This window comes from Entelurus aequoreus, linkage group LG10 (genome assembly GCF_033978785.1).
Source record: "Entelurus aequoreus isolate RoL-2023_Sb linkage group LG10, RoL_Eaeq_v1.1, whole genome shotgun sequence".
Taxonomy (NCBI): domain Eukaryota; kingdom Metazoa; phylum Chordata; class Actinopteri; order Syngnathiformes; family Syngnathidae; genus Entelurus; species Entelurus aequoreus.
The window spans coordinates 12,532,611-12,560,231 of record NC_084740.1 but is presented as its reverse complement, the minus strand read 5'-3'; the positions used below and the strand labels follow the sequence as shown (position 1 = coordinate 12,560,231).

General features: G+C 39.4%; 1 protein-coding gene across 2 annotated transcripts in view; it reads left to right on the top strand.

The window, feature by feature from the left end:
- Window positions 1-27,621, top strand: part of dscaml1 (Down syndrome cell adhesion molecule like 1) — a 332,167-nt gene that overhangs the window by 257,527 nt on the left and 47,019 nt on the right. For both annotated transcript variants that reach the window (XM_062060149.1, XM_062060148.1), the window contains exons 14-21: window positions 2,271-2,367; window positions 2,445-2,573; window positions 2,850-3,017; window positions 3,986-4,056; window positions 7,385-7,625; window positions 17,322-17,468; window positions 17,561-17,716; window positions 21,649-21,788. In XM_062060149.1, the coding sequence (XP_061916133.1) occupies window positions 2,271-2,367; window positions 2,445-2,573; window positions 2,850-3,017; window positions 3,986-4,056; window positions 7,385-7,625; window positions 17,322-17,468; window positions 17,561-17,716; window positions 21,649-21,788 (1,149 nt within the window). The remainder of the gene's footprint in view (window positions 1-2,270; window positions 2,368-2,444; window positions 2,574-2,849; window positions 3,018-3,985; window positions 4,057-7,384; window positions 7,626-17,321; window positions 17,469-17,560; window positions 17,717-21,648; window positions 21,789-27,621) is intronic.

Here is a 27,621-nt window from a genome sequence, read left to right as displayed (position 1 = left end):
GTTTAGGGAGTTTGCTAAGTAGCCGGTCAACATGGCCAGTAGACATCACTTCCATCCCATTAGGCCCTTCCAATGAGGTTAGCATTCCTACTAGCAAGTCAACGTTGAGGGCGAAGCTCTGGAAGGCTTTGGGGTCTCCTGATTTGACATCAGGAGAGTTCAGGATGGCTGCAATCTCACTTTGTGCCAACTGATGTGGCTGCCCGTACTGTCTCTGCAAAGCCTGCATGGCGGCGGTGTAGGGCTGTACATAATGTCTGTGTGACTGAGCTATTAGCTTAGCTTCATCCAGGATCAAGTGTTCCATAAGCACACGGTATTTGTAATGTTCAGAAAGTTCAGTGTGTGGATTGAGCAGGTGATCTAACGCCATTTTTAAATCAGCAAACTCTCTCTCACTGTCATGCACCAACTTAGGCAGTTCAGGTATTGGAACAGGCTGTCTGGGGGACTTGGTGGTGTAAGGTACCTGTAGTGGCGTATACTGAGACTGGGGACTGTACTGAACCTGTTGAGTTGATGGGGGCTGTTGCAGAGTGAAACCAGCAGGGGGAGACACCAGTTGATATGCTGGCTGAGTTGATGGCGGATACACAGGCTGGTAGAGTTGCAGCTGTTGGTTCTGCGTTGGCAGTGGTGACTGGTGTAATTGCTGTGTAGCGATGGTTGATGGAGGCTGATAGACAGTCCCCAGGGGAGTGGCAGCGCTGTAGGGCGATGGATTGATAACTGGCTGAGTGCCAGCCGCAACAGGTAGCTGTGGTGCAGAATATGGCGCTGTTGCTATCTGTGGGGGTTGATAAGCTGGTTGTGCAAACAGTGGAGCGTGTTGCTGCACGGGCTGTGCAGGCGGGAGTGGGGTGTATTGCCACACTGGCTGTGCGGACGGGAGTGGGGTGTATTGCTGCACTGGCGCTGGATTTACTGGTGTTGTCTGCATGGGCAGGTATTGCAGTTGTGCAGCTGGTGGCACTCTGTCCTGTACATTGTTAATCATCACTGTGGTAGGCTGGTTAGACAGGTAGCCTGATGTAACTGATGTCTGTGGGCTGGCATAACTCGCTACTTGTGAAGCTTGAGGTGTAGGCTGCAGCATCGAAACATTCAGCGTAGTGAGGGGAGGCGGTGCCCATGCCGATGTCACAGTTGAGGGCAGAGACTGCGTCAGTGTGTAGTTCTCTGGTCTACCACCTGGTGTAGGAGTCTTTGCTGCTTGAAGCTCTAGTGTTGTAGAGATGGTATGTGGCAGCGTAGACAGGTGTGGCTCATGCTGAAGCAGCCTAGATGATCCAAGATGGAGGCTGGATGGTTGTGACAGAGGGGTGCTGTGAACTACTGGACAGTTTAGCCAGGGTGATTGATATGTTGGGACGCTCATATTGAGATTAGCTGGTGGCCGTAGGACAGGAGAACCCTGCCTGCTTTGATAGCTCCGCCTCGCGGGCGCCGCCGATGGTTGGCTCATATGGCGTGTTAGCTGGCTGGGCAAGTCTCTAGCATGTATCGCCATGTTCCACTCGCTCACCTTGTCGGCCGCTCCCGCCGAAAATGGACGATCGGGGATAGCGTGCGCTCCGTGCGGCTGGTCCTCCATGCACACAGACTCGGTCTGTAGGCTGAGTGACTGCAGCCGCTGGGCGCCGACGCTCTCTCCTCGGTCCTCCGCGCGGGCACCGTGAGGAATGAGGGACTGTGGGAGGCTAACCTGGTAGCCTTCTAGACGAGTTGGAAGCTGTCGCTGTCTTGCTCCGAGTGCGCCGCCGTCTGCCGCTGTTGTTAGCGCTGCGTCCATTTCTCCGTCGCGAGTGAAGATAATCCGGCTCGAAGGACCAATATTAAAGAACTATATGTTTAAACTGATGTTGTTGTTGTTGTGCTGGGACTCTTCACCCGTGAGCGTACTCCGGTTAGGGAATAAGGACACCGTTTTACTTTTTAACTTCTTTATATATTGCTTTGTAGCAGCAGCAGCTAAGCACACTCTCACGTACACACACTGTTCAACACATTGCCCGAAGGACCCCGGAAAAGTAAACATAGCTGCCCGGTAAACTGCCTGACTCAAAACAGACGTAACTTAAAGGTGCATGACTACAATAATAGCTTGTTTACGTCAACAATAATATAGTCAATTATATTCAACAATTATCATATTAAATAGGGAACTTTCTCTTACTCTTCTGACAAAGGGAATTTATAACAACCTTATTACTGCTACGAAGTAAAAGTTGCTTGTTTTTCTTTTATTAAATGTACTTTTCTCTTTGCAGCTGAAGCCAGCAGAGCGTGAGGATTCTGTCTTTTTCTCCTGTCACGCCATCAACTCGTATGGTGAAGGGCGAGGGCTCATTCAGCTCACGGTGCAAGGTAGCCATTTATGCACTGATAAAAACTAACACCAGTCTCCATCTCCTCTTGTTCCACTGACACACTCTCATCCGCAGAGCCTCCGGACCCTCCAGAACTGGAAGTGCGAGAAGTGAAAGATCGCAGTATGAACTTACGGTGGACTCAGAGGTTTGATGGCAACAGCGTCATCACCTCATATGACATTGAGTATAAGAACAAGACCGGTGAGTTAGTACCACAATTTCTTTATTCAATTCACATGAAATCACTTCAGTTGATACTGAGACGAGGCTTCTGTATGCACACCTCTGCCAAAGTCTTCCAAAAGCATACCCAAAAGGGACAAACGGTAGAAAATGGATGGATGGATGATATGAATGATACTAAAATACACATGACTAATACATAAAAATATCAGATTGTTAGTGTGTATTTATAAAAGTTAAAGTACCAATGATTGTCACACTTTAATTTCATCATCCTCTTCACCTTTTTGTCAGATTCTTGGGAGCTGAAGCATGCCACTCGTAACATCTCCCCCACCAACAATCAGGCCAACATAGTGGACCTCCACCCCGCCTCCGTCTACAGCATCCGCATGTACTCCTACAACTCCATCGGCAAGAGTGAGGCCAGTAAAGAGCTAACCATCAGCACTGAGGAAGCTCGTGAGTACAACAGACATTAAAGGTCTCATATTTGACTATGTTCTACTACAATTAGTCCCACAACTTTGTATTGGAAGTGAGTTGGCCAAAATGCAGCCTTGAAATCCCGACCAGGGACAGGCCATTTTGTGTGTCTATAGCTTGAATGCAAATAAGCTGCATTCCAAAAAGCAATATTGTGAACTTCATCCACTTTTTTAAACACTGTAACTCTGCACAAATCCAATGTAATATACTGTATATTATATATCACATTCAACAACGTAACATTAAGGAATCGGACAGGTGGACACAAACATTAGCAACACTAACATAGCTATGCTAGCTACAGTGGAAGTCACGTTTACCAGCAACATCAGAGTAGGTTGGGGCGGCGTGGCTCGGCCGTGCCGGCAACTTCAGGGTTCCAGGTTTGATCCCCGCTTCCGCCATCCTAGCCACCGCTGTTGTGTTCTTGGGCAAGACACTTTACCCACCTGCTCCCAGTGCCATCCACACTGGTTCAAATGTAACTTAGATAATGGATTTCACTATGTAAAGCGCTTTAAGTCTGCAGAGAAAGAGCGCTATATAAATATGATTCACAATTCACTAGGTTAGCCTGCTTGCTGAAGAAAAACAAAACGATCAAACTTACGGCCCACACGTCTTTTGCTGACTAACGAATAGTTTGCAGAGTTCCAGGCTTCATTTTAAGATGTGTAGTAAAGACCGATTTTGCTCATCTAGCTAGGGGTAGGTCAGCGGTGGTATCATGTCCATGAAGAAGGAAGATTTACCCTTGAAACATTATAATGAAATTCTAAAGAGACTAAGTATCTTTAGATTAAAAAACGGAACACCTTTTTGTCACGTTTGGTATTCATGAACAGACTCTATTGATATTTTCCTATTTGAACAGAATGTAAAAGTCAATTTTGCATCTTTGAAAAGGGAGAAACAAAGCATTTGAAAACTGTTTTTTTCAGAACCTGACGGTCCTCCTATAGACGTAATCCTGCAGCCGGTGACCTCTCAGAGTATCCGGGTCACTTGGAAGGTACAGTATGCATCCTTAGTTGGTATGCTTTTCACAGATGTCCTTAACGTATCATGGGACCAGATCGGGGCCGAAATTTGATTAAATTAACTGCAGCAATCTGCGATTTACCACATTTGTCTCCCAGTGTTTACATGGTTGAAGATTGTATATATATATGAAATATTCCTTCAAAAGAGATGCACGCTCAGGGAGACACAATTTTAATATATTTTTTTATACACACATGCAGGAGTTGCATGAATTCCAGGAGGGTGTGTGTCTTGTCAGAACCAGAACGCCGGTTCGAATTTTGGAGCAGGCTGCATCAAACGTCTAGTCACAATGTGAAGAGGCTTCTAAGATACTAATCCTTACCGTAAAATAAACAAAGTCTCTTCCAAGTAACATTATCACTGGATGACTAGAGAAAATGGAATGACTAAGCATGCTACACACACACACACCGATCAGGACGACACAAAAAGCGAACCGCAATCTTCAATGGTGATCGATCCAGAGGTTGACACTATCGATACCCATACTTGCCAACCTTCCCGATTTTTCCGGGAGACTCACGAATTTCAGTGCCCCTCCCGGGGCAACTATTCTCCCGAATTTCTCCCGATTTTCACCCGGACAACAATATTAAGGGCGTGCCGTGCTGGCACTGCCTTTAGCGTCCTCTACAACCTGTCAATGCGTCCTCTTTTTCACCATACAAACAGCGTGCCGGCCCAGTCACATGTTGTATGCGGCTTCTGCATACACACGAAAGTGACTGCATGACATAATTGATCAACAGCCATACAGGTCACACTGAGGTTGGCCGTATAAACAACTTTAACACTGTTACAAATATGCGCCACACTGTGAACCCACACCAAACAAGAATGACAAACACATTTCGGGAGAACATCCGCACCGTAACACAACATAAACACAACAAAACAAATACCCAGAATCCCTTGCATCCCTAACTCTTCCGGGCTACAATATACACCCCCGCACCACCAAACCTCGCCCGCCCACCAAACCCCGCCCACCAAACCCGCCCACCTCAACCTCAACAGGATGACATTTAGTCACTGTACATTTCACATTTAGTTTTTATATATAGTTTTCATAAATTCTGAAAAAAGAAGATTAATAGTTTCTTCAACCTATATTTTGCTTAATTGAAGATTTTGTGTTTTTTTTATTGCTCCGGGTGAGGGGCCTAGAATATAAAAAGAACCTGGCATTTAGGGTGTGTTGGGTTGGAGCTCGTGGGTGTTGGAAGCTGAGGAGAATTGTTTGGGATTTGGTCTACTTTTACAAAGAAGGTAATAGACGTCAAGCATCACACAGTAAGTGAAATACTGTTTATTTTTGTAAATATTTCTGCTAAATACCTTTGTGATTTTTTTCTGTACACTTTCACCATTTTTGTATTTTTCTACCTATTTTTTTTCACCGTTGGCGAGAAATAATAACCACTTTTAAGTTATTTCTTTTGACTTGCCATTTTTACCCTTAATTGTGAGGATTGAAGAAGAACCCGGCAACAAAAAGGATACTAAAGTGATGAAATCAATATTTTTCTTGTACTCGTTTTTATTTCTGCAAAAACATATTTTTGGTTGTTTTTGTTATTGTTTAAATGAAATCTCAAGGAGTAAAAAATAAATGCTTTAAGACCAAAACCAAAACAATTTAAATGGGAGCCAATAGTAGTTTTTGCTTTTGTTTAGTTAATTTGCACGAGCCACTTTATTTTCTTAAAATAAATTGTTGGTAGAATTCAATACAACAAACACTTACTACATCATCTGATTTACAACAATACTAGAAATGTCTACATTTAATAAGATAAGCCTTATAAAGTGTAATTTTTGTGTTTACTTTAGTTACACACGTCTACAACGCTAAATATATCCTGTGGTGTACCTCAGGGATCAATACTAGGACCTAAATTATTCAATCTCTATATAAATGACATTTGTAAAGTTACAAAAGATTTAAAGTTAGTATTATTTGCGGATGATACAACAGCGTTTTGTTCAGGAGAGAACACACAGGAGATAATACAAATAATAACAGAAGAAATTAACAAATTAAAAAGATGGTTTGACAAAAACAGACTATCGTTGAATCTTAGTAAAACTAAAATAATGCTATTCGGTAACAGTAGAAGAGAAAGTCAAACACAAATACAAATAGACGGAATAGAAATTGAAAGAGTAAACGAAACCAAATTTCTAGGTATAATGATTGATGATAAATTGAACTGGAAATCTCACGTAAAAAATATACAACATAAAGTTGCAAGAAACACGTCAATAATGAATAAAGCAAAACATGTTCTAGACAAAAAATCCCTTCATATTCTCTACTGCTCACTAGTGTTACCATATCTGAGCTACTGTGTAGAAATATGGGGAAATAATTACAAAAGTACACTTCATTCATTAACGGTGTTACAAAAAAGATCAGTTAGAATAATACATAATGTTGGATATAGAGAACATACAAACCCTTTATTTATTGAATCAAAAATACTGAAATTCCACGACATAGTGAATTTGCAAACAGCTAAAATTATGCACAAAGCAAACTATAACCTGCTACCCAAGAATATACAACAATTCTTCTCAACAAAAGAGGAGAAATATAATCTTAGAGAAAAACGTAATTTAAAACATTTGTTTGCACGTACAACACTTAAGACCTTCAGTATATCAGTATGTGGAATTAAATTATGGAATGGATTAAGCAAAGCAATCAAACAATGTACTAATATGATCCACTTCAAGAAACTCTTCAAACTTAAAGTGTTTACAAAGTACAAAGAAGAAGAACCATGACAAACATTCTCAATTTATTTCATCCATCCATTCATTCATTCTTAAAGTAATCTTACTTATCTCATCATATGAAATATGACTTACTTCACCAATTATTATTATTAAATTCTTACTATTATTTATTTATTTATTTTTATTGTGATTACTTATGGAGTTTATTGTGAAAAAATTGTGAACAGGAAGTGAACAAAAAGTTTTGCAACTGTTATGTAAAGAAAAGGGGTAGGATTAAATAAGCTCTGCTTCTTCCTACTCCTTTTCGAACATGTTGAAAAGAAACTGGAAATTGTGATGTATCATGTTGTATGCTTGCATGTTCGAAATAAACTCAAACTCAAACTCAAACTCAAACTTGCTGTAACACATTTTTGATTTATTGTCCAAAAATTGGTTCGGGACTCAAAATCATCGGATTGTAGACCAAAGATGTTAATCGGAACATCCCTAATATTTATCACTCTGAGAATTAACGTTACAACTTATACCTCATTCCAACCCGCCAGGCTCCCAGGAAGGATCTTCAAAATGGAGTAATCCGGGGTTACCAGATCGGTTACAGAGAGAACGGCCCAGGCAGCAATGGCCAGTACAGCATTGTGGAGATGAAGGCGACTGGCGACAGCGAAGTGTACACACTAGACAACCTTAAGAAGTTTGCCCAGTACGGCGTGGTGGTCCAGGCCTTCAACAGAGCCGGGACCGGGCCTTCCAGCTCTGAGATCAACGCCACCACACTAGAAGATGGTAAGAATCAATCACGCTCCTTGTCATGTAGCGTTCGGATAAAACAAACTCTGGTGCCTTTGCTTTGCTGGTACTGTTAGTTTGGTCACGTGTGAATGCAATTGTCCTAACCCATCCAACAAGTGGACCGTTAAGTGGACCGTTAAGTGAACTCTGCTGTGATTCGGTTTACTAGAGCTCAAATGTTAACGCAACATAGACTAAAGACACGGACCGGTGTTTAACCCTTGTGTGGTGTTCGGGTCTGTGGGACCCGTTTTCATTTTTTATTAAAAGAAAAATGATACAATTAATTAATTTTTCAAACTGAGACTCACTGACTTTGGCTCATTTTCTGTAAAGAACATATATCAGATTACATATTTAATGACCACACACCATACACCCCCCTACACATTTCTATTACTAATAGAATTGTGGAAATTGATGTTCTGTGTACCACACGCACCCACCCACAGACACACACACAGCAGGTCTAGACAGGAGGAGGACAGAGTGTAGGTACACAGAACATCAGACGGTCAAATGTGCGAGAAAATGAGAGCAGACAGTGTTGGCAAACAATGTTGCAACCTTGTGTGGGAACCGCAGGTGCAGAAACACAAAAGAAGAATCCCTGTGGGATGCAGAAACTGGCAGAGAAATTTTCCGTGCAACATTCATATTGTTGTTACTCAGCCAGCCTGCGGTTAATAATGTGAGAGTCCAGTCGAAAGTGGGTCTCTTGCAGGTAGACATGTCAGGGCGCTGAGACGTCACCGACTGATGCATAAGGGGTGGTCCCACCCAGATCCCGACTTCATAATGTTAAAGTTCAGTTCATTGGGAGGCCAGCAGGGGATCATCTTGACAAGTCAGCAGTGCAGAGACGTCACTAACTGATGCAAAGAGGAGTGGTCCACCCCGGGTCCTGACTTGGAACAGCTAGCGCATCCTCCGTGGAGGCTGATCCGTGATCACCTGATAACATCTCCACGCAGGAGGGGGGGACATAGCAGAAAAGGGAGACGGCAGATCAACTGGTCTAAAAATTGGTCTATTTAAAGGCTAGAGTATACAAATGAGTTTTAAGATAGGACTTAACTGCTTCAACTGAGGTAGCATTCCAGAGTACTGGAGCGCGATTAGAAAACGCTCTAAAGCCCGCAGACTTTTTTTGGGTTGTGGGAATCACTAATAAGCCGGAGTTCTTAGAACGCAGATTTCTGGCCGGGGAATATATGGTACAATACAATCAGCAAGATAGGATGGATAATAATCACCATTACATGTCAAGTGTTTTAATTGTAGAACAAATCATAATATGACACCTTCAAGTGAGTAGTAGATTAACAATTTTGTACTGTACTATTGAGTTTGTTTAGCTCAAACTATTTTATGCAATAAAATAGGTAAAGTAACTACTTAAAATATTGTGCTAATACTGTACCACTATGAATATACAGTCGTGGTCAAAGGTTGACATACACTTGTAAAGAACATGATGTCATGGCTGTCGTGAGTTTCCAATCATTTCTACAACTCTTATTTTTTTGTGATAGAGTGATTGGAGCACATACTTGTTTTTCACAAAAAACATTCATGAAATTTGGTTCTTTTATGAATTTATTATGGGTCTACTGAAAATGTGAGCAAATGTGCTGGGTCAAAAGTATACATACAGCAATGTTAATATTTGGTTACATGTCCCTTGGCAAGTTTCACTGCAAAAAGGCGCTTTTGGTAGCCATCCACAAGCTTCTGGTTGAATTTTTGACCACTCCTCTTAACAAAATTGGTGCAGTTCAGCTAAATGTGTTGGTTTTCTGACATGGACTTGTTTCTTCAGCATTGTCCACACGTTTAAGTCAGGACTTTGGGAAGGCCATTCTAAAACCTTAATTATATCCTGATTAAGCCATTCCTTTACCACTTTTGACGTGTATTTGGCGTCATTGTCCTGTTGGAACACCCAACTGCGCCCAAGACCCAACCTCCGGGCCGATGATTTTAGGTTGTCCTGAAGAATTTGGAGGTAATCCTCCTTTTTCATTGTCTCATTTACTCTCTTTAAAGCACCAGTTCCATTGGCAGCAAAACAGGCCCAGAGCACAATGCTACCACCACCATGCTTGACGGTAAGCATGGTGTTCCTGGCATTAAAGGCCCCACCTTTTCTCCTCCAAAAATATTGCTGGGTATTGTGCCAAACAGCTACATTTTAGTTTAATCTGACATCACATGGACAAAGATAAGACCTTCTGGAGGAACATTCTGTGGTCAGATGAAACATAAAAAATAAGAGTAGTAGAAATTATTAGAAACTCAAGACAGCCATGACATTATGTTATTTACAAGTGTATGTAAACTTTTGACCACGACTATATACACCATAAATAAATGTGATCGGTATTGGTGTTGGTATCAGCGGATCTCACTGATGGATGATAAGTATTGGAATAGGCAGCATAAGAGCCTGATTGGAACATCCCTACTAATAAGTACAATGCTTACAGTATAAACACTTTGTAGGGCTCAACAAAAGACAAGACTGACACATTCAACTTAATGCCAACAGATTACTTCCTGACTACAGCAAGACACCTAGTGCAAGTACAATATGAATGCATATTTGCAAAAAATGAAGTGTAAGAAATTAAGATATGACAACTGGACAGAACAGTTATAATGATCAGCTCAGTGTTGAATGTTAAATTTAAAAAATATATTTTATATATGATTCCCACATGAACACACAAAGAAGTACTGAAAATTGGTACCATCGGGTACCGGTATCGATTCCAAGGAACCAGGAATTGGAACCATGCCGATTCGAATGTGAAAGGTACCCATCCATAGTGTCATATTACACTATGCCACAACAGTTGTGTAATCCAAAAAAAATTTAGCAATTGTGATCAAACAATATTTTTTCCTGTTTTACACGAGAGGACAAAACATTAGAAACACCTCCCACTGAAATCAAGTGTATTTCCACACCACTGCAAACGACAATGAAAAGCTTATTCCCTAAAACAACAAGCCATTTCATGACCAGCAGTCATAATTGATGCTTTTGCAAACAGCATGACGCCGTTTGAGCAACAGGAAGAGGAAACCGTTGGCCGTCCGCCAGCTTTGACTCACACTACTTACTGCACGTTCTGTGTCGCTTTCTCGCCGCCTAAACTGTGTCGTGTCGCTCCATCTTTTTTTTCCCCCCCATTCGAAGTTGCAGTGTTCACTCTGTGCCAACAACAACTAAGCTTTTCAAGCTTTTCATGACACGTAGCAAAAACCAGCTGATTAAACTGGAATATATTTACAACTGACCTTATTTAAGTTTTTTTTTGACTCAACAATACCAAACATTTGCTGTTCAGTACTAAAATATGTGCATCACTTGGCATTTCCCCCACCAAAACAAGTGTTGTTGTTTTTACCTCCCATTCAGAGTTTTTATAATATTTCCAGTTTTTCCCCCCGCAGAACAAACCGCATCACATAATCTTCCTCATATATTATCACTGCCAGACGTCCTCTGATCATGCAAATACGCACACAATATATGCACAGTTGGCCGAACCCCATTGGTCCAGAGCAGGCAGCGTGGTCACCATGGCGACAGTGATATTGACAGCCATTATGATAATAGTGATAACAACAAGCATACTAAAAATAATTATAATTAGCTTGTCTCTCTGTCGGTCCGTCTCTCCTCTCGGCTTGCTTCCTGCTGTAATTATCCACAGCTGAGCGCATTGTCTCTCTTTCTCCGCACCCCTTTTCATCTTTTTCTGCCCTTCCTCTGCTTTTAACTCCCTTCCTCCTGTCTTCCTTTGGCCCTTACCCTCATCCACTTCTCCTTGGGGTGTTTTTTTTTTTTTACTCTCTCCATTGTTGGGTGTCTTATGAATCATTCATCCTCCTACAAATAAACACTGTTCACAGTTGTAGGACCGCACATATTCCTCATACCTGCACATTTATTTACACATGTAGCTAAGGGGGAAATGGTATGACACATAATAACGGTACAGTACTTTACGGTCATGGTTCAGTTCATTTTCGGTACAGTAAAGGAATAAAATGTCAAGTATACAGGTGTCAAACACAAATTATAACAACTGAGCTGACAGTTTATTTAAGAGTAAATTTTAGTGACTAGGCTGCCAGTTTTTTACCGTATACCCGTAATCTACGACCATTCTTTTTTCGGTGCTTTATTGTAAATGGAAAAACTGTACCGCTGTAAATTTCATGGCAAATCTCTGGTGCCTGACCTGCCAGTTTTTTTAATGCAAAATATACAGTCATGGCCAAAAATATTGGCACTTTTCAGTCGTGGTCAAAAGTTTACATACACTTGTAAAGAACATAATGTCATGGCTGTCTTGAGTTTCCAATCATTTCTACAACTCTTATGTTTTTGTGATAAAGTGATTGGAGCACATACTTGTTGGTCACAAAAAACATTCATGAAGTTTGGTTCTTTTATGAATTTATTATGGGTCTACTGAAAATGTGAGCAAATCTGCTGGGTCAAAAGTATACATACAGAAATGTTAATATTTGCTTACATGTCCCTTGGCAAGTTTCACTGCAATAAGGCGCTTTTTGTAGCCATCCACAAGCTTCTGGTTGAATTTTTGACCACTCCTCTTGACAAAATTGGTGTAGTTCAGCTAAATGTGTTGGTTTTCTGACATGGACTTGTTTCTTCAGCATTGTCCACACGTTTAAGTCAGGACTTTGGGAGGGCCATCCTAAAACCTTCATTTTAGCCTGATTTAGCCATTCCTTTACCACTTTTGACGTGTGTTTGGAGTCATTGTCCTGTTGGAACACCCAATTGCGCCCAAGACCCAACCTGCGGGCTGATGATTTTAGGTTGTCCTGAAGAATTTGGAGGTAATCCTCTTTTTTCATTGTCCATTTACTCTCTGTAAAGCACCAGTTCAATTGGCAGCAAAACAGGCCCAGAGCATAATACTACCACCACCATGTTTGACGGTAGGGATGGTGTTCCTGGGATTAAAGGCCTCACCTTTTCTCCTCCAAACATATTGCTGGGTATTGTGGCCAAACAGCTCAATTTTTGTTTCATCTGACATCACATGGACAAAGATAAGACCTTCTGGAGGAAAGTTTTGTTGTCAGATGAAACACAAATTGAGCCTTTTGGCCACAATACCCAGCAATATGTTTGGAGGAGAAAAAGTGAGGCTTTTTGACCACGACTGTAATGCACCACTTCTCCCAGAAAATTGTTGAAATTACAAAGGCTTTGGTTTTCACATGTTTATTTCTTTTGTTTGCATTGGAACAACACACACACAAAAAAAAAGCCAAATCTGATATGATTTTACACAAAACTCCAAAAATGGACTGGACAAAGCTATTGGCACCCTCAACTTAATATTTGGTAGCACACCCTTTGGAAAAAAATAATTGAAATTAATCGCTTCCTGTAACCACCAATGAGTTTCTTCCACCTTGCTACTAGACACAGGAACATTTAGACCTCAAGAGATGGACTTGTAGCCTCGAGATTGTCCATCCTTATCCACAATCTTGGTTCTCAAATCTTCTGAGAGTTCTTTGCTCTCCTTTCTCTTCTCCATGGTACACACAACACAAAGGCTGAGTCAACTTTTCTCCATTTTAACTGGCTGCAAGTGTGATTTCTATTTTGCCAGCACCCATGACTTGCTACAGGTGAGTTTAATTAAAAATTAAAGGAGCATCACATGCTAAGAATACAACTATTCCTTACAATTTTGAAAAGGTGCCAATCAGTTTGCCCAGTCCATTTTTGGAGTTCTGTGTAAAATAATATCAGATTTGGCTTTTTGGGGGATTTTTTTTGTGTTGTTCAAATGCAAACAAAAGAAATAAACATGTGAATACCAAAGCATTTGTAATTTCAACAATTTTCTGGGAGAAGTGGTGCATTATCTAACAGAAATGCAGGGGTGCCAATATTTTCGTACAATTGTTTTCATAGTGCGTTACTCTAAATGGAAAAATGGTACCACTGTTATTGTCACAGTCAAATTCTAGCAACTGATCTACCAGGTTTATTTACTATAAAATGTGCTATCATTGTTTTTACAGTGCCTTACTCTAAATCATTAAACGGGGACTCTGTTATTTTTGGGTGAAATTCTGACGACTGAACTGCCAGTTTTTGGGTTTTTTACGGTAAAATCATACGATTGTTCTTTTTTACAGTGCTTTACTATAAATGGAAAAACTGTACTGCTGTAATTTTCATGGCAAATTTCTGACGACTGAACTGCCAGTTTTTTTTTTTACGGTAAAATCTAGGGTCGTTTATTTTTACAGTGCTTCACTATAAATTGAAAAACTGTACTGCTGTAATTTTCATGGCACATTTCTGACGACTGAACTGCCAGTTTTTTTTTTTATGGTGAAATCTACAATCTTTGTTTTTACATAGCAAAATACTTTACTGCAAATAGAAAAATGGTGACACTGTTTTTTTGCTTGAGACGTCATTTTAATGGCTCGCGATAGCCAGTGAGTGATCTGCATCAGTGAAAGATTTCATCTTTATTAACAAGTGTATTTCAATTTTGCCAGAAAAAAAATGTAATGCTGGCAAATGCAGATTTTAACATGATAATATCTGATGCAACAAGCTATTCCAAGCCTTATATTTTTGTCAAATTAAAATCCTACACTAGTTGAACTTGAATATATGACTGTCACTTTGACTTCTGAATCCAAACACGCTTTCCATCAGTTTGTTGGGAAACAATGATAATAATCAAATGAAGGGGCCATTGAGTAATACTGTAATATCATGAAGCTGCCCAGGTGTAGCACAACTTTACTTCTCATACTGAAACATGTGATTACGAGTACCGTTTCCCAAAGGTCTATTCATGCAAAGCCCAGTTTCCTCGCTTCATCCGTCATCCTCTCCATCTCCGGCCCAGAATGTCGGCCGTGGCAGACTTGGCCCAGCCACTGTCTTTCACTGCCCACTTGTCCTTCGGTCTGCTTTCTTCCTCTCTTCCTGGGCCCTCTTTTTGCGCACAAGTCAACTTCTGTTCAACGTCGACACTGCGTGTTATTCAAAGCCTGAAAGGCCGACGCTTCAGAAGCGACACCTGGATGAGAGCGAACAGAGTGAGTCTGTTGTGGAGCGAGAGACGGTCCCATACATTTAAGCCGCGGGCAGGCGTTTTATTCTTTTGCAAGCCAGGTTTGCGACGGAAATGCCAATTAGGGCTTCAGTAATTAACCTTCAGTGTCTATCAAAATTATTTGTGGTGTTTATCCTGTCCTAGCTTGCAGGGAGCCTGCAGAAATGGGGAAAATGTACTATTCAATTGCAATTCACACATTTTACTTTGTAATGGCTGGCTTGCATAATATAAACCAGTGCAGAATAATAGGCCCAAAAGAGCCTTTAATTATATTTCCCCACAATAACTAATGCCATAATGTCTGTTTTGGTGTATGTTTTTTCTCAAATAGTGGCCTGTGGTCTAACACAAAATGGGCCTCAATTAACCACAGGGTGCATCTATCACTTAATAAAACACAGCACCTCAAATATAAACTATACATATGTACAGTATATTGTGTAATTATAAAAAAAAATGTTTCAACCCATTTTTATCTGAAAGAAAAGATACTAAAAACAATGTATATTATATTATCCACCCATCCATGTTGTATAACACTTATCCTCATTAGGGTAATGTGTATGCTGGAGCCTATACAATTATATTGTTCATATTTATTAGTTATCAAAATGTTTTTAGGAAAAAGAGTAATAAAATAATTTTGCACACCATGCAAAAAAATCACACCGTATATCTTTTTTTTTTACTGTAGTCATCCCTCGCTACACAAATATTGCAGCTTCACCACCTCGTAGATTATTTTTTTGTTGTTGTTTTCCAAGCGTATTCTCTAACATTTCTGCTCCAAATTAGGCATTTTCAAGTATAGAAATGGCTTAATGAACTAAAAATATCAATACTACAGTAGTATTGGCCACAACAGGAGACCAAACCAATCAGAGCGCGCTGTTGAGTATCGTGGCCACTGATTGGCTAAGCCAGGGGTCACCAACCTTTTTGAAAGCAAGAGCTACTTCTTGGGTAGTGATTAATGCGAAGGGCTACCAGTTTGATACACACTTAAATAAATTGCCAGAAATAGCCAATTTGCTCAATTTACCTTTAACTCTGTTATTATTAATAATTAATGATATTTACACTTAATTGAATGGTTTAAAAGAGGAGAAAACACAAAAAAATGACAATTACATTTTGAAACATAGTCTATCTTCAATTTCGACTCTTTAAAATTCAAAATTCAACCGAAAAAAAGAAGAGAAAAACTAGCTAATTCGAATCTTTTTGAAAAAATTTTAAAAAATAATTTATGGAACATCATTAGTAATTTTTCCTGATTAAGATTAATTTTAGAATTTTGATGACATGTTTTAAATAGGTTAAAATCCAATCTGCACTTTGTTAGAATATATAACAAATTGGACCAAGCTATATTTCTAACAAAGACAAATCATTATTTCTTCTAGATTTTCCAGAACAAAATTTTTTCAAAGAAATTTAAAAGACTTTGAAATAAGATTTAAATTTGATTCTACAGATTTTCTAGATTTGCCAGAATAATTTTTTTTGAATTTTAATCATAATAAGTTTGAAGAAATATTTCACAAATATTCTTCGTCGAAAAAAACAGAAGCTAAAATGAAGAATTAAATTAAAATGTATTTATTATTCTTTACAATAAAAAATAAATTTACTTGAACATTGGTTTAAATTTTCAGGAAAAAAGAGGAAGGAATTTAAAAGGTAAAAAGGTATATGTGTTTAAAAATCCTAAAATAATTTCTAAGGTTGTATTTTGTCTCTAAAATTGTCTTTCTGAAAAATATGAGAAGCAAAGTAAAAAAATAATGAATTTATTTAAACAAGTGAAGACCAAGTCTTTAAAATATTTTCTTGGATTTTCAAATTCTATTTGAGTTTTGTCTCTCTTAGAATTAAAAATGTCGAGCAAAGCGAGACCAGCTTGCTAGTAAATAAATACAATTTTAAAAAATAGAGGCAGCTCACTGGTAAGTGCTGCTATTTGAGCTATTTTTAGAACAGGCCAGCGGGCTACTCATCTGGTCCTTACGGGCTACCTGGTGCCCGCGGGCACCACGTTGGTGACCCCTGGGCTAAGCAGTGCGATATTGCATTAAAAGAGTGCAAAGGTGACAAAAGGGTGTTTTTTCATGTCTAGAAGGCTCTCATAATGTTAAAACACCTATTTTGATTCTATAATTAATGATTCCAACTTTGCGGAAATTCGTTTATCAGAAACCAATAAACAGTTATAAACGAGGGACGACTGTAGTTGATAGTTGTTTTTTATTATTATTTTAAAGTACCACAAATTACATAATTATGACTTGAGTCGAGCATTTTAGGCAAAGATCAATGACTAAATAAATCTTAATAAACACATTCATTTTCTAAATCCCACTTAAATGTACAGTCAATTTGTAATTGTATATTTTTTGTTATTTTACTAATGCACAAAATATTAATTTCTTGGTAAATTGTTATTTATTTAGCATAATTCAGCTCAATCGCTAATAAGCAGGCTGTACTAGATGTAACTAAATATGCATCCGTCTAACTTGTTCTCCTTTTCTTGCAGTTCCCAGCCAGCCTCCTCAAAATGTCCGTGCCATCTCCGTCACGTCGGACGAGGCCGTCATCTCCTGGGCTGAACCCCCCAGGATGACCCTGCACGGCATTCTGAAGGGTTACCGTGTCGTCTTTTGGCCGATCTTCCCGGACGGAGGTGTGTTTACCACTTCTACCTGCGCTGAGGGTCCTACACTAAACAAAACAAAACTAAAAAAAGCATCTGTCTGTTGTCGTAATGCACGTCAGAGTGGGGTGAGATGCAGAACATCACCACCACCAAGGAGCAGGTGGAGCTAAGAGGCTTGGAGAAGTTCACCAACTACAGCATCCAGGTTCTGGCCTACACTCAGGCTGGCGATGGCGTGCGCAGCAAAGTCCTGTACCTCCAGACCCGAGAAGACTGTAAGTCCACACCTTGATTTTATCTTCAAACACTAATAGATCCACTATAGTCTTTTTCCACGGGTTTTAGCAGCAGTGTGGGAGGCACAGTTGTGCTGTGGTTAGGGGGTCTTTGTAAGGATGAGGTAGCTGATTAAAACCTCTTTGTGCTCTGATGTGCCATTACCAGTGCTAATGAGAATTAAGAAGCCAAAAAGTCTGTGTGTGCGTGTGTTCCACAAGCCTAAGGGTGTGGATCTGTGCATGTGAAGCTGTTGGGGGGGGGTTTAAGTGTGTATTCGTATGAGTGTGTTAGTGGGAAACCGGGCTATTGTTTGTGTGCAAGTCTCGGCGTACAAGAGAGAGATTAATTCTTTGTGGCTTAGAGAGAATTAATTTTGTGCTTACACTGGTGGGTTGTGGATTACATCCGGATCCGCCTCTCCGCTCTCTCCCTGAGGGCTCCGGCAAGGGAAGAGGCAGGCTGGCAGGGTATTTTTTAAGAAATGTCATGTCTTTATTCTCTCTTCCTATCGCCGTTCTTAGTAGCAGAGCAAGCTCTTTAACTATGCGTGCATGCAAGTATTTACCACATGGAGGCTGGTGCGGGCCGTGGCTGTGTCCAGGGGCAACCTCCTCACATACGTTCAAGATTATCCGTCTGATCTCTTAGCCCTCAGTTGTACGTGCGGCATATGGGGAAGAGTTTACGGCGGAGATGTGCAAACAGAGCAATTGTTGACTTTGCCGCCGCAAAGGCTTGAAATGGCAATGATTCATGACTTAGCCCTGCCAGGACCTTCTGACTATATGTGCACACTGTAAGTGTGTTTATATTGCCATACTTCTTAGAGTGCTACCACTTTGAGCCCTCACATCTTGTCTCCAAAGACAAATATCGTAAATGCGCCTAATAATGCATCTATTCTTTTACAGTGGAACCTCGATTTACGAACTTAATTGGTTCTTGAACAGGGTTTGCAAAAACGAAAAGTACATATAGTGAAGCAGAGATCTCATAAACAATGTAACAGTGTTGTCCCGATACCAATATTTTGGTACTTGTACTAAAATTATTTCGATACTTTTCTAAATATAGGGCACCACAAAAAATGTCATTATTGGCTTTATTTTTTTTTTTTTAATCTTAGGGTACATTAAACATATGTTTCTTATTGCAAGTTTGTCCTTAAATAAAATAATGAACATACAAGACAACTTGTCTTTTATTAGTAAGTAAGCAAACAAAGGCTCCTAATTAGTCTGCTGACATATGCAGTAACATATTGTGTCATTTATCATTCTATTATGTTGTCAACATTATTAAGGACAAGTGGTAGAAAATGAATTATTCATTTACTGTTAATATCTGCTTACTTTCTCTTTTAACATGTTCTATCTACACTTCTGTTAAAATTTAATAATCATTTATTCGTCTGTTGTTTGGATACTTTACATTAGTTTTGGATGATACCACACATTTGGGTATCAATCCGATACCAAGTCGTTACAGGATCATACATTGGTCATATTCAAAGTTATCATGTGTCCAGGGACATATTTCCTGAGTTTATAAACATAATATATTTTTTTTAAACGAAAGAAGATGTTGTGATGCCAAAAAATATTGATGTAATCATAGTAGTATCGACTAGATACGCTCCTGTACTTGGTATCATTACAGTGGATGTCATGTGTAGATCCACCAATGGCGTTTGTTTACATTTTGACACCGGTGAGCTACGGTGTGTAATGAAGCATGTTTAGCTATTCCTCGTCCTGAAGGGATGATACTTACGTACTTTATTTGTCGCCATGGAGGCGAGGATTAGTGATTTAGAAGTAGCTAAAACACTGCTGACTGGGGCTGGATTTCAGCCGCTAGCTAGCTAGCCATGTCTTAAAGCACCTCTTGCTTCAGTGTTATAACTTCACCTTTATCTTTAGTTTTTAAGCCAAAATGCGTCCGTTCTCCCTTTTCTGTCTACACACTGTGTCTGCTTGTAAGTACTCCGTGATTGTGCGCTGCCGAACATGCTCGTCTGCTCGTAAACCAGCAATTACACGACGTGACGATGACGGGGAGACAGGGGGGTTGGTTGGACGTTTTTTTTTTTTTTAGAGGCGGTATAGTAGCGAATACGATTCATTAGTATCGCGGTACTACCATACAACCCTACTTTGGTGTCTAAAAAATTGCTATTTAAATTGTAATCCATCATTAATATTATTATTACTTTTAGAGATGTCCGATAATGGCTTTTTTGCCAATATCCGATATTCCGATATTGTCCATCTCTTAATTACCGATTCCGATATCCACCAATACCGATATATACAGTCGTTGCATTAACACATTATTATGCCTAATTTTGTTGTGATGCCCCGCTGGATGCATTAAACAATGTAACAAGATTTTCCAAAATAAATCAACTCAAGAAAAAAATGCCAACATGGCACTGCCATATTTATTATTGAAGTCACAAAGTGCATTATTTTTTTCAACATGCCTCAAAACAGCAGCTTGGAATTTGGGACATGCTCTCCCTGAGAGAGTATGAGGAGGTTGAGGTGGGCGGGGTTGGTGGGGGTGCAGGGTTGAGGTGGGAGGGGGGAGGTGTATATTGTAGCGTCCCGGAAAAGTTAGTGCTGCAAGGGGTTCTGGGTATTTGTTCTGTTGTGTTTATGTTGTGTTACGGTGCCGATGTTCTCCCGGAATGTGTTTGTCATTCTTGTTTGGTGTGGGTTCACAGTGTGGCGCATATTTTTAACAGTGTTAAATTTGTTCATACGGCCACCCTCAGTGTGACCTGAATGGCTGTTGACCAAGTAAACCTTGCATTCACTTGTGTGTGTGAAAAGCCGTAGATATTATGTGATTGGACCGCCACGCAAAGGCAGTGCCTTTAAGGCTTATTGGCGCTCTGTACTTCTCCCTACGTCCGTGTACCACTCCGTACAGCGGCGTTTTAAAAAGTCATACATTTTACTTTTTGAAACCGATACCGATAATTTCTGATATTACATTTTAAAGCATTTATCGGCCGATAATATCGGCAGCCCAATATTATCGGACATCTCTAATTACTATTATTAGTATTATTATTATAGTCAAAGTATTGGATTGGGCCTCCAAATAGGATCGGGTCTGCGTCTCGAGCCAAAAAAATCAGATCTGAGGCCAAAACACGGAGGCCACAAATTTTGATCGGGACATCACCCTAATCATTACCTTTGCCCGAGGGGAGCAGTGGGTGAGGCTTCCTGCCTTAGTGAAATGGTCAAAGCTCCACCCCCTGCGGCACGTACATGGTTCATTTTAATGCTCTTCCCCTGAAATTATTCAGCTGTAAAATATATTAAAATGTTGTAATTGCAATGTCAAATTGACTAAGATAGGAATGTAAGGGTACTGAATGTGGTTTAACGCCCAACAGCAGACTTTTAGAGTGCACCTAATGTCATGACTGTTTTTATTGACTATTTTATTGATTATGGGACAAGCAGTAGAAAATGGGGGATGGAACTTTTTTCATCACTTACTGTTTGTCTTTGGTACACTAATGTATATATTTTAGGCCATTGTTGTTGTTTTTTTTGTTTTTTTTGCAAAAATATATATATATCTATTTTTATATTGCTCTTTTTATCTTTGGTATGAACAATATTATGTAAACTCGAAGTTATTATTATTTTTTTGGTTCTTTGTTGTTGCTATTTTTGTATTACAACATTTTATTATTTGATCATGTTGTACTGCATTTTAATCTTTTGTTTTGTGATTGTGTGATGTTTTTTGCCTGGACCCCAGGAAGAATAGTCTCCACTGCGGTGTAGACTAATGGGGATCCTTAATAAACTAAATAAAATAAAATAAATAAACTAAAAACCTTTGCTTCTTTATTGTGCTGACATTGTACTCCGTGTGTCCTCGCTTTCTCTCTCCGATGCAGACCCTGGCCCCCCAGCTGGCATCAAGGCTGTGCCCTCCTCTGCCAGCAGTGTCGTGGTGTCCTGGTTACCCCCTCATAAACCAAATGGTATCATCCGCAAGTACACCATCTACTGCTCCAGCCCTGGATCGGGCCAACCGGTGAGTTAATAAAGTCAGGGGCCGCATTATTTGGAAGTGAATGGAAAGGAGGGAAAGAAATTGTATGAACGAGGCATGCACTCGCACACTTTTGCTGCAGCCTCAGCACGACGTATGTGTGAAATTAGCTCCACTCGTACCGCAGTGTGTGTGTGTGTGTGTGTGTGTGTGTGTGTGTGTGTAAGCTCACCCTCCTGCCTTATTTGCATATCTGCGTCTCATCACGTTGCCAGGACAACCTCCTCTGTTCATCAGGCAAGGCAGAAAAAAAAACACATGCACTTGCATCCAAAGACTCTCCATCTATCCATGTAATTTTCTTTCTATCCATCTATCCATCCGTCTGTCCATCTCGCTATCTATCCATCTACCCATGTGTCCATCTGAAGCCCACATGCAGAGTTCAGCATGATTACTATGTAAATGAGTGCAGAGAAGGAGACAAGGAAGGATAGAGGATGGGGGGAGTTCTGCGGGGTGAGGGGGTTGCATACACCACACACGGGGACTACTTTTGTTCTTCTTTTCATTATCTTGCTCCATTGTTCCCTTGATCGCAGCTATCTCCACGCCTAAGGAATATTTTAATATCCGTTTCACCAACACATGCTCCGTCACTCCCACCCCCTTCCTCACCGACCCCTCACTTGCATTGACTGCTACACATGTACATGAGTACATCCGTCCATTCATGACTCCTACAGTATCTACTTCCACCTGTGTATGTGTTTAGAGGCAAATGCACACAGAGGAGAGTCATTGAAGTAAATGCGAGGAGAATGGATGCAAGCAGGGACAGGATAGGCAGAAAAAATGAATGAAGTATCCTGCAGGCATACTTGCCAACCCTCCCGATTTTCCCGGGAGATTCCCGAATTTCAGTGCCCCTCCCGAAAATCTCCCGGGGCAACCATTTTCCCGAATTTCTCCCGATTTCCACCCGGACAACAATATTGGGGGCATGCCTTAAAGGCGCTGCCTTTAGCGTCTTCTCTCACCTGAAAAGGAGATTATTATATACGGCAGGGGTCACCAACCTTTTTGAAACCAAGAGCTACTTCTTGGGTACTGATTAATGCGAAGGGCTACCAGTTTGATACACACTTAAATAAATTGCCGAAAATAGCCTATTTGCTCAATTTACCTTTAACTCTATGTTATTATTAATAATTAATGATATTTACACTTAATTGAACGGTTTAAAAGAGGAGAAAACACGAAAAAAATGACAATTAAATTTTGAAACATAGTTTATCTTCAATTTCGACTCTTTAAAATTCAAAATTCAACCGAAAAAAAGAAGAGAAAAACTTTAAAAAAGAATTTATGGAACATCATTAGTAATTTTTCCTGATTAAGATAATTTTAGAATTTTGATTAAGTAGGTTAAAATCCAATCTGCACTTTGTTAGAATATATAACAAATTGGACCAAGCTATATTTCTAACAAAGACAAATAATTATTTCTTCTAGATTTTCCAGAACAAAAATTTTAAAAGAAATTCAAAAGACTTTGAAATAAGAATTTGATTCTACAGATTTTCTAGATTTGCCAGAATAATTTTTTTGAATTTTAATCATAATAAGTTTGAAGAAATATTTCACAAATATTCTTCGTCGAAAAAACAGAAGCTAAAATGAAGAATTAAATCAAAATGTATTTATTATTCTTTACAATAAGAAAAATACATTTACTTGAACATTGATTTAAATTGTCAGGAAAGAAGAGGAAGGAATTTAAAAGGTAAAAAGGTATATGTGTTTAAAAATCCTAAAATCATTTTTAAGGTTGTATTTTTTCTCTAAAATTGTCTTTCTGAAAGTTATAAGAAGCAAAGTAAAAAAAATAATGAATTTATTTAAACAAGTGAAGACCAAGTCTTTAAAATATTTTCTTGGATTTTCAAATTCTATTTGAGTTTTGTCTCTCTTAGAATTAAAAATGTCGGGCAAAGCGAGACCAGCTTGCTAGTAAATAAATACAATTTAAAAAATAGAGGCAGCTCACTGGTAAGTGCTGCTATTTGAGCTATTTTTAGAACAGGCCGGCGGGCTACTCATCTGGTCCTTACGGGCTACCTGGTGCCCGCGGGCACCGCGTTGGTGACCCCTGATATACGGTATGTCTCTGTTATCCGTAGGTTTATCCATAACCCATAAAGTAGGCAGGCACGGAGCTATTTCTCAGCGTGTGTTTATTCCAGCCGGCACGTTAATACACTGACACACAACATCCATATTCCCATCATGTATTGCTTCAAAACTACGGCAAGTAGTAATGTCCAAAAACATAACAGAGACGAAGCAGAAGAACGAAGAAGAGACATGGCGACGACGAGTAAGAAGAAGAAGTACGCTTGCAAGTTACAAAATGATTGGAAAAAATAATTGCAGTTCATCCAGGACAGTTCGAAGGGGAAGGGGTATGCTGCCTGCAAATTTTGTAGATCAGACTTCTCCATTGAACACGGTGGCCGAATGAGTTTATATATATATATATATATATATATATATATATATATATATATATATATATATATATATATATATATATATATATATATATGTCTTAATTAGATTATCCAAAAAATAGTGCTCGATACCGTGGTAGAGCGTAATATGTATGTGTGGGAAAAAATCACAAGACTATTTCAACTCTACAGGCCTGTTTCATGAGGGGTTTCCTCAATCCTCAATCTCCTGAGGATTGAGGAAACCCTTCATGAAACACGCCTGTAGAGATGAAATAGTCTTGTGATTTTTTCCCACACATACATACATATATATATATATATATATATATATATATATATATATATATATATATATATATATATATATATATATATATATATATATATATATAGTATATATATATAAGAAATACTTGAAAATATCTCCCGAATTCGGCGATCTCAAGGTTGGCAAGTATGCCTGCAGGAAAGAAAGAATATGATTCAATCCATTTTTACGAGGCCACTCTGAAAACTATTGGACCGCTAGAAATGTTAATTAGTGTCAAAATGTTGCAAATGTTTCTGATAAGTGGTTATCAGGACTAAAATTTTAATTATATCAAACCAAATCAAACATAATTTTCAAGGGCTTTTCATACATAAAAAAATGCAACACAAAGTGGTTTACAGACGTAAAACACACACACACACACACACACACACACAAAGTTAAAGTTAAATTTCCAACGATTGTCACACACAGAGTCATATCAAAGACTATAAAAATGGGACCCATTACCTCCCTGCTTGGCACTCAGCATCAACGGTTGGAATTGGGGTTAAATCACCAAAAATGATTCCCGGGCGCGGCCACCGCTGCTGCCCACTGCTCCCCTCACCTCCCAGTACCAATCATTGGTACTTTAACTTTAACTTAACACACACTTAGTGTGGTGAAATGTGTCCTCTGCTTTGACCCATCCTCATTTTCACCCCTGGGAGGTGAGAGGAGCAGTGAGCAGCAAAATGCGCCACGCTCTGGAATCATTTGGTGATTTAACCCCCAATTCCAACCCTTGATACTGAGTGCCAAGCAGGGAGGCAATGGGTCCCATTTTTTTTCGTTTTTTTGTATGACTCGGCCGGGGTTTGAACTCACGACCTCCCAGTCTCAGGGCGGACACTCTAACCACAAGGCCACTGACCTGGTCAGAGCTGGGAGTTGGAGTCCTCCCTTCTTATCTTATCTGTATTAGAACAACGAGGCAGGGTGGGGGCTGTTTTCGTATTCAATAAGTTGTCTCTTCCCGTTTGATTTTCAGACCGCTTCTAGATTTGATTGATTGATTGATTGATTGATTGAGACTTTTATTAGTAGGTTGCACAGTGAAGTACATATTCCGTACAATTGACCACTAAATGGTAACACCCGAATAAGTTTTTCAACTTGTTTAAGTCGGGGTCCACTTAAATTGATTCATGATACAGATATATACTATCATATATAGATAGATGCCGCTATTAACAGACTGTAGGACTGGTCTCTTAAAGCTTTAGTAAAACTTGATAATATTCCTATTCTGTCTTGATGGTCCTTCTTACTCAGCATACATGTCATCTGAAAGAATTTGGGATTGACCAGTGACTTGTATTCCCTGAGAGGAAGACCGGTCAGACAACAATGTACAGTAAATATATAATAAATTGACACAATAAAAGCTAGTACGAATAAAAAATGAGAATAAACTGAAATAAAATTAATAAATATTAATTAACAGCCAAATCTAAAAGGTGAGTCTAAGCCTGCTCTTAAAATAATGATCGTTCTCTGAGGCCCTGAAGTTCTCTGGTAAGCTGTTCCATAGACAGTGTCCATAAAAACGGAAAGATGCCATCCAGGGAGTGTGTGTCATGACTTTGGGAATAATTAAAAGACAAGTGCACTTGTAGTGTATGTGTTTTCTCTCAGGGCCGATGACTAAACGTCATGTTTTGTTTTAACACATTATCTGCCGTCCAGGATTTAATATCTAAAATACAAGCGAGAAGAATATAAATTGCACTAATGCACTATAAAAAAACATGTGAAGGTATCCATAAATGTTATTAATTTTATCAACCCCAACAGAACCAAATTGATGGCAAATGTTTTGGGGACGCTGACATAAAATGTTACTTGCTGAATACACCGTATTGACCCGAGTATTAGACGCTATTATTTGTTCTTCAAAAAATGTCTGAACGGATGGGCCGTCCTATATTCGGAGCTTTTCTTCCTGCCACTCACACACACATATGACCTGGACAGGTGCACAGTTTGCTCAGAAATAGCAAACAATTCATGAAGCTAATTTTAAGATAATGGTGATAAAAAAAAACTTTTCTCCAAGAGTATATAGTCAACAACTTTTCAGCAGCTAAGAAATATGATTAAAGTAGTACCTCAACGCACAAGCTTAGTTGGTTCTGTGACGGAGCTCTTAACTCAAAATATATCTTAAATCAATTTAAACATTCAACATGCCCTTTAAAAAGAAATACTAACTTTTAGATAAGAAATATTATATAAAAACAATACAATAGAATGTACCACAAACAACTTTTAATGATTACATACACCATTTACCGAGTAGAGCGGACTTCTGTGGTATATCTTTACAGCTGCTTCAACGTCCAACACACCAGCATCAGCTTTTCCCTATATTTATGGTTTAGATATCATTTTAGCATTTTTGGCTGGTGTTGGACTCATTCTGCATCAGTATGGTGCAGACTAGCAGTCTCAGGCTCAAATTACTTTGTCAAAGCAACATTACATTAGGTACACCTGCGCCATCTAATGTAATCCAATACATGTGTGAAACATACACAACATTAGCATGGATAGATGTTTTTTTTTAATGTACCGTATTTTCCGGACCATAGGGCGCACCGGATTATAAGGCGCACTGCCAATGAATGGTCTATTTTCGATCTGTTTTCATATATAAAGCGCATTAAAGGAATGTAAAACACTTCCTTGTGGTCTACATAACATGTAATGGTGGTTATTTGGTCAAAATGTTGCATAGATGATGTTTTACAGATCATCTTCAAGTCGCTTTCTGACAGTCGCTTCAGGATGCGCCGTTTTGTGGGCGGTCTTATTTACGTGGCTCACCTTCGGCAGCGTCTTCTCCCCATCATCTTTGTTGTAGCGGTGTAGCGTGCAAGGACTGGAGTGGAAGAAGTGTCAAAATATGGAGCTAACTGTTTTAATGACATTCGGACTTTACTTCAATCAATAACGGAGCAGCATCTCCTCATCCGCCGGAAATGTGTCCCGTGAAAAACCGTCCGACCGAAACTCTCTAGTAACTAAAGTTCCTTGGGTGAAT